The sequence below is a fragment of the Theropithecus gelada genome, chromosome 3, assembly GCF_003255815.1.
Source record: "Theropithecus gelada isolate Dixy chromosome 3, Tgel_1.0, whole genome shotgun sequence".
Classification (NCBI taxonomy): Eukaryota; Metazoa; Chordata; class Mammalia; order Primates; family Cercopithecidae; genus Theropithecus; species Theropithecus gelada.
The window spans coordinates 17,786,352-17,800,706 of record NC_037670.1 but is presented as its reverse complement, the minus strand read 5'-3'; the positions used below and the strand labels follow the sequence as shown (position 1 = coordinate 17,800,706).

The 14,355-nt window shown below is 54.4% G+C and overlaps 1 protein-coding gene across 1 annotated transcript; it reads right to left on the bottom strand.

Annotated features, from left to right (window-relative positions):
• Nucleotides 1-32: 32 nt before the first annotated feature.
• On the bottom strand, nucleotides 33-14,246 carry LOC112620692 (putative uncharacterized protein encoded by LINC00205). The gene is given in 7 exon segments (XM_025379457.1): nucleotides 33-232; nucleotides 5,789-5,901; nucleotides 6,611-6,855; nucleotides 6,857-7,051; nucleotides 7,053-7,126; nucleotides 12,992-13,037; nucleotides 14,208-14,246. Coding segments are annotated over 7 exon segments (912 nt in total).
• Between the last annotated feature and the right edge of the window lie 109 nt (nucleotides 14,247-14,355).

Genomic DNA, 14,355 nt, shown 5'->3' with positions numbered 1-14,355 from the left:
CAACGCCCAGAGCAGCCCTTCCCGCGCATGCGTTATGCGCCATCACCAGCAAGCCGGGGCGGGAGCAGGAATTGCGCGTGCGCGGATTCTCCGCGCTCCTGAGCGCCGTGGTCGGCGGTTCCGTGGCTGTGGTGCGTGCCGGTGCTGTCGCTGGCGACCTGGCGCAGCCCACGCAGGGACTCCTGAGGGTCCTCGAGGCCGGGAGGTCTTGGGGTCGGGAGGTCCGTGGACCCTGCAGGCCAGTGGGGAGGGGCGAGAAACTGGGGGCCGGAAGGGCTAGACGGCGGGGGCGGGGCAAGGGGCGGGGCGGGGCGGGGCGGGGCGGGGCCGGGAGAGCTGAGGGCTGGACGGCTCGGGGCGGGCGGGTGGGGAGGAGGCGCGGGACCGGTAGGGGCGGGAGGGCTGGACGGCGGGGACAGGGCACGGGGGCGTCCGTACACTGGATCGGCGCTGGGTGCTCTCGCCCCCCTGGAGGTGGGCACGGGGCGGGAGCCACGCGTGAGAGCCTGGGTTTCTAGTCGGGGGGCGCCCTCGAGCTCCGCGCCTGCGGCCTCCTGGGTGCCCCCAACCCTGGAGCCCCGGGTGGGGGGCACCCGGGCTGGAGCCTGGCCTTCCAAGGAGCCCTGGAGGGACTGCGCTACTGAGGCGCGGGGCTCGGTGGGGTGATCCGGAGACCCGCGGGGATCCGGAGCTGCCGCCCCTGCGCTGCCAGCCTCCCACCCCGCCCCTTCTGCGAGGCGTTATTAAAGGTCTGCTTTCGGGAGCCAGGTGCCTGCCCGCCGCCACCACACACCGCAGCCTCCAAGCAGCTCCCGCTGCTCCCCAGGGCACCAGCACGGGCCGACAGACCTGGCCTGGGGTGCGGCGCTGTCAGGCCCGGCCTTCTGAGGGGACGCCACGCTGACTAGTGCAGGCAGCCCCCAAAACAGTGTAACTGGACGAATTTATTGAAGGATGCCAGTTACCAAAAAAGAAAATACTAATGCCCATTATCTGTTAAATTTGAGATTAATTTGTTATCATGTGTCCTCACACAGAAAATTCCAGGCCCAGAGAGCCAAGCTGGTAAATCGTATTTAGAGAAGAAATAATAGGAATCCAGCCACTCAGACGGTGGAGGAGGGGCCGCTTCCCTGCTTGATATATGAGGCCAGCATTGCCTTGATAGCAGAGTTGGACATCACCGGTCACAGACCAATGTCTTTCATGAACCAAGACACAGAGAGCATTTTAAAAAATTAGCAAATGGAATCTATATCTGCCTATTGTTTACAAAAAAAGCCAAACTTTATAAAATACTTGAAGAGATTTATTCTGAGCTAAATATGACCTCAGCCTCAGGAGGTCCTAAGAACTTGTCCCAAGGCGGTTGTTGTACTGCTTGGTTTTAGACGTTTCAGGGAGACAACATATCAGTCAGTACAAGTGAGGTGTGCATTGGATTCATCCAGAATGTCAGGACGACTCCAGGAGGAAAGGCCTCCAGGTCATAGGTGGATTCAAAGGTGTTTCTGATTGGCGATTGGTTGAAAGAATTAAGTTACTATCTGAAGGCCTGGAATCAATAGAAAGGAGTGTCTGGGTTAAGGTAAGGGCTGTGGAGACCAAGGTCCTTATTATATGGATGAAATCTCATAGGTGTCTGCCCTTAGAGGCAATACATGGCAAATGTTTCCTATTCAGACCTTCACAAGGCACTTGATTCTCAGCCAGTCTCCTCAGGATCAGAAAAGGAGCTGGAAAGGGAAGGAGAGTCTACAGAATATGAATTTCCCCGCAAGACACAGCTTTGTGGGCCATTTCAAAATTTGTCAAAGTGATATATTTTTGGGTAAAATACATTGATGCTTTGAGGGCCTGCTGTCACGTGATGTTATGCCAGCGTCAGATTGGAACTTGCTGTCTTGCTGGTATAGAGTCTGCTCTGTCAGTCTAATAGTCTGTTTTAATGTCAGTCTGGTCAGCTGCACCTGAACTCCAAAGGGAGGTGGGTATAATGAGGCATGTCCAATCCCCATCCCTTCGTGGCCTGAACTCGTTTTTCAGCTTTCTTTGGAATCTCCCTGGTGGAGAGGAGGGGGCCATTCAGTGGGTTGAGAAAGCTTAGAATTTTATTTTTGGTTTACGCTATGTGAAGCAAAAATTAAAGTATTTAACCCTGATAGGGTTATTTTAAAGCTGCAGGAATCAAGGCAGGTTGCTGTGGGTAAGAGGATAGACGGGCAGGTCATGTAGCAGGACGAGCTGCGGACAGAACCCCTTCGGCAGACTTGCGTCTCAAGAACTGAGCTCCCTGTAAGGCAGAGTTCCTGGCTCTTTTTAAGGGCTTACAACCCTAAGGCGTCCACGTGAAAGGGTCGTGCTAGATTGAGAGCACATGTGGCTAGAGTGGGGGGGTTAATCTTTTAACCTCAGACCTGAGGTCATCAGTGGCACTGGCTGGTCTTGCCACTGACTTCATTCCTGTTGTTTTTCAACTTTTCCTTCTTCAGAGACAGGAGACAGTAAAAGAAATGGCCTCGCTCCTCAGTCAGAGCGGAGTCCTGAGCACCCAGAAATGCCAGGTGATGGACAAACGCTTGGGGAAAAAAAAGACCTCAGTCAGACACAGAAGCATGAGCTTTAAAAGAAAAAATAAGATACTGAACTTCACCAACAAATAAGCATTTCTGGTCTTCGAAAGACACTTAAAATGAAAAGGCAAGCCATTGACGGGGAAAATATTCAGAATAATGGATTTGATAGAGGGCTGTATGTAGAACATACAAAATGGATTTGATAGAGGGCTGTATGTAGAACATACAAAGATCTTTTGAAATCCAGGAATCTGACATGAAGATGGTAGCCAGCCTGACACACAAAGGAACCTGAATGGCCGACGGACAAGAAGGGAACCCGAGTGGCCGCTGGGGACAGGAAGGGAAGTGAATGTGAACATCTCAGTGGGGATACCAGAATAGTCCAATTAAAAACATGGACACCAAGTATTGGTGGGTGAATGGAGTGGCCGGAACCCTCATACACAGCGATGGGAGCTGCACCCTTTGGAAATCATTTCACAGTTTGTGCTCCATCCTGGCCGAACCCACAGCTGGAGTCTTTCCAAAAGCCGTGACAGGGGAGTTTCCACCAGGGAGTGCCTCAGACCATCCTGAGATGGGGCTGGTTGGGATTCCAGGGAAAGAGGCAATCGTTGCCAGGGTGATCCGTCCAGAGCACTTACTAGGGGATCTGGCATAAGGAGGGCTGTAGTGTATCCTCAGGACAGATGGGACAGATAGCATATCTTTGGGACAGACAGCAAGACGGGGGTTCCACCCAGGTCTGTCTGCAGCGAGGGGGTGGGTGTGGAGTTGATATGAGAGTTTAAGGAATTTGGACCAGGGTTGCTTTGTTTCAGGGTTTTGGGCAGTGACCTAAACACCTTTATCAGTGCCTGGAAATGTTCACGGCCCAGCTGGAGTTCAGGCCTGCAGGGAAGACTTGCAACTGGCCGAGCTGCAGAGTGATCAGGGCACAGAAAGAAAGCTGGAAGCTGGGGGGACACCTGCCGTATGACCCAGCTGTTCACCTTTACCTGGGAGAAATGGCACCACCTGGCTGAACATACCTGCCTACACACCCGTGAGTCCTCCTGGACAGGTGATGTGACCTCTTGTAGCCTTGGAGGTACCCTGACACTCCCGTGGACAGGCCAAGGGGGTTTGCCTGGGCCCTGTGGGTACAGAGCCCCTTGAGTTGGGTTTCCCCATGCAACCCTCACCCCCCAGGGGCCCACAGCACTGCAGTCCTCCCCGCCCACCAGGAACCCACAGCACTGCAGCCCCCCCACCCCAGGGGCCCACAGCACTGCAGCCCCCCCACCCTGGAGACACACAGCACTGCAGTCCTCCCCGCCCACCAGGAACCCACAGCACTGCAGCCCTCACCCCTCCACCCGGAGACGCACAGCACTGCAGCCCTCACCCCTCCACCCGGAGACACACAGCACTGNGGCCTGCAGGGAAGACTTGCAACTGGCCGAGCTGCAGAGTGATCAGGGCACAGAAAGAAAGCTGGAAGCTGGGGGGACACCTGCCGTATGACCCAGCTGTTCACCTTTACCTGGGAGAAATGGCACCACCTGGCTGAACATACCTGCCTACACACCCGTGAGTCCTCCTGGACAGGTGATGTGACCTCTTGTAGCCTTGGAGGTACCCTGACACTCCCGTGGACAGGCCAAGGGGGTTTGCCTGGGCCCTGTGGGTACAGAGCCCCTTGAGTTGGGTTTCCCCATGCAACCCTCACCCCCCAGGGGCCCACAGCACTGCAGTCCTCCCCGCCCACCAGGAACCCACAGCACTGCAGCCCCCCCACCCCAGGGGCCCACAGCACTGCAGCCCCCCCACCCTGGAGACACACAGCACTGCAGTCACGCCCAGGCCACTGCCTCCGAAGACAGGGCTGCTGCTGTTTCTGTGAACAGACACTTCTCTCAGATGTCGGTGGTTAATGGATGGGGAGGTGACCGCCCAAGCAGAAGCTGACCCTCTTTATGAAGGGGGCCACAGATCACCCCGAAACAAATCCACAGAACAGCCAAGGCCACGTCGGAACTGAGCGGGCCACGCCTTTGCCTCTGCGCTGCTCAGGGCCAGGCCTCCCTGACCCCGCTGGCTCTATTGGGAGGACTCCAGGTGGAGCTCTGCTGGGCTCAGTGGCCTTCACAGCCGGGGTCCTACAGGCAATTCTGTGCTCATAACCTGGAAGCCACAGTCCACACCCCGGCTCCAGCAGGCCCAAGTCACTTGTCCATGGCAAAGGCCTGGCCTTGCTTCAGGCCCCAGGGACTCTCCCCCTGCCCGCTGTTTCTTCCCGAGTAACAGAGGCAGGAGAGCCGGTGAGCCACATGCCGGGCGCCGCAGCAGGGGGCACTGAAGCCTGGCGCCCCTCCGCCTCTCCGTGGTCTCTGATCTTTCTTCTCCCTGCCTGGGCAGCCTCCATCAGGTTGGGGGGTCTTTTCTTGACCCCTGGATTAAATTCCTAATCAGGAATGACCCAGAAGAGGTCTTATGAGTCTTTCCTCAAGAGAAGAAAGTCTGTCCGTGAGTATCAGGAAGTGGCCCAGTCCCCTGCACGGCACAGTCTCTTCCGTGACCAGCAGCTCACAGCAGAGGAGCTGGCGGCCCCCACAGGCCGCTGCCACGAGAGGGCAGGAGAGCTCTTCCCCGGAGCTCTGTGCCGGGGGAGCAGGAGAAACGCAGCTCCGCCAAGCACAACATGGATGTGTCCAGCAGGGAATGAAGAGAGGGGCCCCAGCACAAGAGAGAAGTGCACACTGGTCGGCCCCTGTCGGAGTCTCTCGTGTCCCCAGCGACCCCTGAGAGCAGACCCTGGGCCTCTGTAGCCCCTCGCGGAGCCACTCCTCAGCTGCTGACCTGCTCCCAGCTCCTCCGCGCCCCGCCCAGCTCCTTGCAGAACCTCACCTGAGGGGAAGGAGGCCCTGTTTGGGCTCAGACACAGCAGGTGCAGCTTGTGGTCCTGGGGCCACACCTGTTAGAGCCCATCCTTCCACCCCTGCTGGGCCCTGAGTGTCGTCCGTCTCCGCAGAACTCAGCAGGGTCAGCTCTGGGCACTCCAGGCCCCCAGCCCCCTGAGTGAGCCCTGGGCCCGAGGTAGATTCGGGTCACAGGCCCCCCGCCCAGAACACCCACAGCAGGTGGATGTGTGGGGACTGGATGTGGGTCCTCTCCTAAGAGACGTGCAGATGGGGAGAGGCCGGGCAGGTCTCAGCTGGAGTATCTACCCGTCACCACCTCGTAGCCTCCTGGCCCAATGGGGGTGGCCCTGGGAGCAGGATCAGCAGTGAAGAGCAGAGAAAGGTAGTTGGAGATGTCACCATTGCCCCCCGAGACCAGCCTGCCATGGAGACGAGGGAGCTGTCCCTTGGCAGAGGGGGGCTGGCTAGTGGGAGGGACAGAGAGTGGACTGACCGAGGACCGCTGAGAGAGCAAACGCCAGGGACCCCGTGCAGGACTGCTTCTCTGTTTGCACAGTGAGTTACCAGGTTCATGTGTTTGGAGTTTCTGGACTCATTGCAAAGTTCCACCCGTGCTCATCGCAAGTCCCCAGTAATCAGATCCTGTCTTTTGTGCCTGGAAGTGCACAGGGAGGGGACAACTTTGTAAGTCAGTGGCAGGGCAGGGAGTTCCGGTTCTCCAGGGCCAGAGGCTGTGCTTAGAAGGATTTCTTAGCAGGAGCTTTGGGGCCCCCAGTCAACACTTCCCCACAGACAGCCTGGCCAGCTTTGTGGACGGAGGAGACGCCCGAGGGTCCCAGGCCACCAAGTGACCAAGACATGAAGGCACCCAGGATTTCCTGGGGGTGCACTGATCTCAAGGAAGCCATGTGTGGTCAGATGGGGGAACCAGCGCCCCAGGGGACCTGCAGCACAGCAGGGCCTGCCCTCCTGGGTAAGACTGGTCGGCGTCTGTGAGGATCTGTTCTCCCGGGGGCCACACCAGCCCACCTGCCCTGAAACAGAACCCGAGCCTTCTGCCTAGGGGAGCACCTGGGCACCTGCCTCCTGTCCTGGACACATCCCAGCAGCTGCACATGGGGGAGGCACAGCCTGGGCTGGGGGCCAGGGGGGCACTGTGGAGACACTAGACCTGGGGGTGACAATGCCTGCTCAGAACTTCCCCCTACACCGGGGCTTCTCCAGCCTGAGCTCTCCTGGGGAAGGCAGGGCCTGTCCTTCCTCAGCACCGTGGGAGGGAGGCAAGGCCTGCAGTTGAAGCACCCCCAATACAGGACTCCAGGAGAGAAAGTACCACATCTCAGGGAATGAAAACAGAGACTGGGCTGCCCAGATGCACTCGATGGCTCAGAAATCATTAGAAAATGTTCTGAGCCCCCGATTTTGGCTCTAAGAGGGACTGACCGGCTCGTGACCGCTCCCCCATCTGTGCCTCGAGAGGGGAATGTTCCACACTGGCGGCAGCTTTCCCTCCAGGAGGAGCTTCACAAACATCCGCTCTCTGCGGGGTCGCCTCTCCGTGGCCTGGGGCCCGCTGTCGGAGGCAGGCTCTCCAGCTGCCGTCATCTGGGAAACGTGGGGGGCGAGCGGGGGTCACGGATGGGGCTCACTGGGGACTGAGCATCTGTCCCGCGGGACTCTCTGAGATGGAGACGCTGGCAGAGGTGAAAAGTGCGTCATGTGCTTCGCTGAACCCGGCTGCGTATTTATGTTTGGAGGGCTGGTTTCAAGGACTCTTTCTCCCTCTCCAGTGATGGCGTCAGCGGAAACCAGCGGAAACGCAGACAGGACAGGGCTGCTGGGGTTTCCTCCCTGGAATGAAGCACGGCCGGAGGATTTGCTGATTCACGAGCAGGCCCTGGTCACCGAGTTCAGGGTAACAAATCCATACGGGTCCTGAGCCCCGTAGCTCCCTGAGCCTCAGCATAAACATCGTAAACCTCCTGGCCCTGGCAGTGTCTGTTTCATCCCCTCCAGAGCAAGTGCAAGTGTGAGATTTAGAGATTCTGAGAGAAGGGCCAGAGGTCTTGAAAACGACCTTCATTCGTTCATTCATTCGATGAATTGGGGTGGGGGGGACCTCCGTGTCCTGTGTTTAGTGAGGCCTGGGATGCAGATGTGAAGGGCGCTGCTCTCAGGAGCAGACGGAGGTGTAGACGAATCGCTACACACCCACCTCGGGCCCACAGAAGGCGGGAAGCTGTGGGTGTGGGGAGGAGACCCCTCCACATCACACTGACGGTGTCGGCAGAGTGGCCAGCTTCTGCAGGAGTGGAACCTGTGGGTTCTTCTGTGACTTGTGTAACTGAATCTTCTGCCCGGTAGTTAGTCTTTTCCTTTTGGGACACTTTGGTAGATTGGAAATGGTTTCTTCCATCCATTGCCTGCCTTTTAGCTTTGTCGATGGGGTCCTATTGTAAATTTGGGTACATGTTGAATGTGAACAATAGTTATGAGGTGAGTGCCATGAGTTCCTGTGTGCCTGTCACCCAGCCCGGCCACGAGAGGTGCTGGAGGGACCGTCCACATCCCCCTTTCTTAGGACGCCTGAGTCTCGGGTGTGACTTACAGGGTATTTCTTATGGCAAGACGGTTAAAACAAACTTAGGTGTCTCTTCTGTCCTTCTACGGCTCTGGCTTCTGATGTTCTAATGGCATTCTCATCGGCCAGGGCTGAGAACAAAATGACATAGACTGCAGGGCTTAAACAGCAGAAACTTACTCCCATGGTTCTGGAGATAGCGAGTCTTGGATCACCGTGTCGCGTGGTCAGGTTCCTGGTGAGGGTCGGATTCCTGGCTAACGGAACCACCTTCCCAAGGCTCCCTCTCCTGTTACCGTATCCCTGGGGGTGAGGCTTCAACACGGGAATTTGGGGGACGCATCAGCACTGACTCCATCTCAAATGGTTAGTTCTTTAATCCCCTGGAATGTTGTTTGGGGTTGTGTGAAAGACGGGTCTAACATTTTCTTTTTCAAATACATAGCCAGTTGTCACATCATTTATTGAAAAAGGAATCTTTTCTCCACCGACTGACATGAAATGCTACCATCGTCGTAAACAACGTTCCGGTAAATACTTTGTGCTGTCTCTGCTGTCTCCGTCCTGACTCACGGGCCGACTTCTGTGTCTGCATCAACTATGACAACTTTACAGCAGGCTGCCTCCCCGAGGCCGTTCAGAAGCGTTCCTCAGCGGGTCCTACACGTTTCCTCTCCCACGTCAAGTTTAGAAGCAGTGTCAAGACCCACAGCAGTCCTGCGGGAGTTTTAAGGGATGCACAGAATTTATGGGGACAGTTGGGAAAACTGACATTCATGTGACTTAGATTCCTACTACTTGGAAATGGATTCCGGCTCTCAACGAATTTAGAGCTTTGGCAGAGTTTTAAAGATTTCTTTGATGTCTGACGTGCTCATTTCTTGGTTTGTTCTTGAGTATTTTCTGAATTTTTACGAAATCCTCAAAGTTTTTGTTATAATGAATGGGATACTTTCCCATAAAATGTTGTAATTCTGTATTGCTGTTCTAATAAACACTGTTGATCGATGTATATTGATGTTACACTTGTGATTGTAATAGTTTGTCCGTTCATTATTTTGAACTTTTTGGGTAAACAGTCATATAATTATGCAAGTAATTATAGTTGTGTTTCTGCCTTTCTAATATTTATACTTTGTATATATTATCACATTGGCCGGGACTCAAGTATAAAATCAAGTGTCTTTCTCTTGTTTCTGACTAATGGGAATGATTCTAATGCGGAGGTTTCCAAACTGGTAGCCGGGGGCCAAATCCAGCCTGTGGTCTCTTCTTGTAGGTGGTTTTATTGGAACACAGTTATGCCCATTCTTCTACGTATTGTCTGATGGCTACGTTCAGGCCACGACAGTAGCGTTAAATAGTCCAGACAGAGGCAATATTGCCCAAAAAAACCTGGAATATTCACGATCTGAGCCTTTACAGAAAAGTTTGCTGATATCTGTTCTGATGTATTAAATACAATGTTTGTTACAGGTTAAGGAAGTTTCTGACTGTTTTTAGCTTTCTGAATATCTTGTGGTTGTGCATGCTTTAAAATTAGGACTAAATATTAAATTGACCTGATGCTTGTTAGGGGCCTATCTTTTGAGATGCCCCAAAGTTCCCCTTTTTTAGTCTCTTCATGTAGTGAGTTGTACTAACAGATTCTCTAATGTTGAACCATCTTTGCTTTCCAGAGATTTTACTTTCTTCTGATGGATTGGATTCTGTTAATACTTTTATTTTTGGGTGATTACATCCCTATTATAAATAATATGTCAGCATCACTGTGTGTAGATGTGTGCGTGTTATTCTTGCCATTAGTTTCTCAGGTTTTTGGTTAACTATTGATGTACTTTGGATCTGTGTCCCCACCCAAATCTCATGTTGAATTGTAATCCTCAGTGTTGGAGGTGAGGCCTGGTGGAAGGTGGATGGATCATGGGAGTGAATTTCTCATGAATGGTTTAGTACCTTCCACTTGGTACTGTTCTCATAATAGTGAGTTCTCGTGAGATCTGGTCGTTTAAACGTGTGTGGCACCTCCCTGACCCTCCTGCTTTTGCTCTGGCCACGTAAGATGCAGCAGCTCCCCCTTCACCTTCCACCATGATTGAAGGTTTCCTGAGGCCGCCCCAAAGCTGAGCAGGAGCCGGCATCATGCTTCCCGAACAGCCTGCAGAACCGTGAGCCAATTAAACCTCTTTCCTTAAAAATCACCCAGTCTCAGGTATTTCTCCATAGCAATGTGAGAATGGACTCACACAACTATATATTATAGAATGAATTGTGATACTTTTGTCTTTTTCTGTGCCTGGAAATAATAGTAATTCTTAGTAACAATTCACCTGTATCAAGTTATTCCTGTGCAGCAAACACACTTCTATATATTTTACATGAGTCAAGTCTTTAACCTGGAATCAACCCTGTGAACTAGGTATTGCTTTCATGTCCATCTGGCAGATGAAGAGGCTGAGAGTTTAAGTAGTCTGCCTAAGGTCACCAGCCATGGGCGGGAAGATGGGATTTGAACTGAGCGGTTGGCCTTCAGAGGACAGGTTCCTAAACGGTCGTTCTGTCTCTCCGTTGCAGAGGTCAGTCCTGCATATTCCCGTATAAAATTGCCTGAGCTTGGTGCTTTTTTAAAGGATATCATTTGATTACTTTTTTTTTTTTTTTTCTGTTTCCTGCCCATGTCCCATAGGGCTAATCAGATTTTCTATTTGTGCTTGAGTCAATGTTATACTTTATATTTTCCTTTTTGTTGTTGTTTTTATATTTTATTTTATTTTTTGAGACAGAGTCTCACTCTGTTGCCCAGGCTGGAGTGATCTCTGCTCATTGCAACCTCTGCCTCTCAGGCTCAAGCGATTCTCCTGCCTCAGCCTCCTGAGTAGCTGAGATTACACGTGTGTGCCACCTCGCCCAGCTAATTTTTGTATTTAATAGAGATGGGGTTTCACCATGTTGGCCAGGCTGGTCTTGAACTCCTGACCTCAAGTGATCCACCCGCCTTGACCTCCCGAAGTGCAGAGATTACAGGCATGAGTCACTGCACCCAGCCATACTTTATATTTTCTAAGAAAATCATCTGTTTAACCTGGCTTTTAAAATGTATCAGTATAAGCCAGAATATGGTAGTTTTATAATTGAAAAAACCTGCCCCGTTTGTTCTCTGTTCCTCTCTCCCTGTGACCCGGGGACTCTGTGTGTCCCAGGTGTCTGCCTGTGTCTTCCCCGAGGTCTTCTGGGTGGAGACTGGGGAGCAGGGGCCAGTCCACAAACACACCTCATGTTACCATTCCCTGTGGGAACCCTCAGCTCTGTGGCCGTCTCAGATTAACACCTACTCCTCCTGCAGAATTTGAAAGGAGAGTTGCTATCACCAAATCCCTTCGGGTCTCAGCATTTACCCAAGTCACCTCGATTCCAGAGATGGCTCTTACCTTGCTTTCTATAAACCAGTACAGAGTGTGTCTGACGGCACAGAGGAAAACACTGCCAACACAGAGTTCCTGAACATTTTAAAGAGATGACACAGATTTTTTTAAAGTAATCTAAATCACTGGAAATGCCCCTTTCTCCCTATTTTGTCAATGGATGGAAATGTGTTGAAAAAGGTTCTTATTGTAAGAGAAACACAACAGAGTTAAAGCTACTAATGCCAATGCAAAACTGGGGAATGGCTGGGTGTGGCTCATGCCTGTAAGCCAAGCACTTTGGGAGGCGAAGGCAGGAGGATTGCTCGAGCCCAGGAGTTCGAGACCAGCCTGGGCGGGATGGCAAGACCTCGTCTCTACAAAAAAACATTTTTTTTTTTTTAAATTAGCCAGGGGTGGTGGCAGACAACTATGGTCCCAGCTACTCAGGAGGCTGAAGTGGGAGGTTGACTTGAGCCCAGGAGGTGAGGGCTGCACTTTTGATTTTGTTTGTTTGTTTGTTTGAGATAATGTCCAGCCTGGATGACAGAGCAAGGTCCTATCTCAAAAAAAAAATGGAAGATCCAGAAAAGTAGGGGACATCAACAATCAACACACTGTAAAACTATAATCGCAAACACAGTGATGTGTGTGTGCAGCTCACGGGGGCTGAGTGTGTGTGACGCTGCGCAGGCTCACAGGCCCCGGCACGTTTCGGCATCTGTCATCCGCAGATAAGGTGCTGCAGCCAGAGCCGCTGGAGCAGCGTCTGCGCTGGGAGGAAGCCCGTGGGGCTCTTATCATACCCTGCTCTATGGGAACCTTCCAGACAAGACGGTCACTTCGGGGCAGATATTTCCTAGAGGGGCTTAGAATCAAAATCCCGGAATGAGGCCACGGAATGCTGAGTGGTTTCACAATCAAAATAGAGTTTATGTCAAATATTGAATATTAACAGCAACTAAAGCCAGCCTGGACTGAACAGCTGCCAATGCTCAGCCTGGGCGGGGGCTCAGGACAAGGGGTTCTTATGGAGCCCCTCGAGACCCCCAGGAGGTGGACGCTGCCCCCAGCTCTTGGTGGAGCCCTTGGGCTGCAACAGCAGGAACTGAACCCCACGGGCTTTGGGTCTAACAAAAGAATGTCTGGACATTAGCGGCAAAAGCAGGTGGGTGGGGAAGCGAGCGCAAGCGGGGGTGCCCTTGATACTGGCCACCCCTCCACATCTCTGTCTGGGCCTCTGCACACGGCACCTCTGCCTCTGTCCTCTGCACACGGCACCGACTGCTCCGGGCGCGGCCGTGCCACGGTGAGCGGAACACGGTTCGAGGAGGGTGGGCCGGGCACAGGGTGACCCATGGGTGCAGGTGCCAGAGCTGGAGCTGGCTGGGCTTTGGGGATCAGTCACCTGGTTCTGCAGATACAGAAGTATGTCAAGTAATCAGCACTTTGACCAGGGCAGGACTCGGATCCAGGCTGGCAGCTGCCCAGCCCAGGGCTCCTCGTACCACCGTGTGGGCCATGCACTTTCCGAATAGGAGAAGGTCCAGAAGGTGAAGTCTGCGCCCAGGACCTGCAGAGGTGAGAGGTGAGAGGTAAGAGGTGAGAGGTGAGAGGTGAGGGTCAAGCATTCCATACCCCGAGGTCGCTGGGGCCCCGCCCCTCTGCACAATGACAGTCGTAGGGGAGAGGTTTCCCACAGCTGGCCTTCCCTCCAGACCACTTGAGGCTCCCATCGATGGAATGTTCATCCTCTAACTGCAAGGTTTTTCGCAAACCACAACTTTCTATCTTAATCTCATGAAAGCGGGAATCCCAGACCATGAGAAAGTCAGGAAATGGCTTTGAACACCGGCAGGCACTGCGCGGCGCTGGGGGCGGGGGCCAAGCCTGGGAACTGTCTCTGCTGAAGGTCTCGGCCCCACGTAGCCCATCCCTCAGACCCGCGTGCGGCTCATCCCCTTCAGCGCCTCTTTTTCGGAGCCCCCCTACCCAGAATGTCCCGCCCCAAGGCACGCAGAGGGTGCCCCTGCGGAGTCTCAGGCAGCTCCTGACTTCCCGTGAGTCCTGGGCGCCACCTGCAAGAGGTGAAGACGCCAGGACCGTGGCTCGGGTCTCGGGTGGCTCTCGGGTCAGAGGGCCGCCCTGCACCCTGACCTGTCCCAGAAGCCCCCCACTCCCGCAGCTGCCCACTCCCCTCCGGGGGCCTCAGCTCTTCTCTTGCTGCCTCCCCCAGGCCTTGCTCCTGCCTCATCCTCCGTCCTCCTCCGCCTTGGCATCCCATTAACTCAAGACCACCCTTCAGCACTGCTCAGCCCCAGACAAAGCAGAGTCGCCCTGAGACCCCACCGTGTCCAGTCGGGCCTTGCTTCCTGGAGCACCGCCCATGCCTGCTGCCTAGTGTGACCTGCCTCGTGCCACCCCCGCGGCCCCAGCTGCCCCTGAGGCTCCCTGGGTGGGGGGTCTGCGGCCGCCTCCCTGTCTTCACTGTGGGTGATCCTGTGGCTTCGGCTTCATCCACCCCAAACTGGCCTGCTCCTTGGCATCCACTTGATTTGTCTTGTGCGGGGCGGGTCCTCTCTTCCCCACACGGGGCCTCCCTTGAGGTCACCTGCAGGGGCCTCTGTGGGTTTCCTTGAGAGGGGCCTGTGGGTCCTGCCCCCCATCCGACACCGAGCGTTGTAGGACGAGGACGAGGACGAGGGACTCACATCGGGGAGCCCCCGCCACATTCAGGCCTCACAGCAGCCCTGGGAGTGGACGGGTCCCCAGGGTTGGCCATAGCCCCCCAGTGCCTCCCCGTGAGCCATCCTGACTGCCAGAGGCCCCCGGTGACACCAGCACAGTCTCCCTCTGGGTTCCCACACTGGCCACAGGGCACTCAGGGGCAG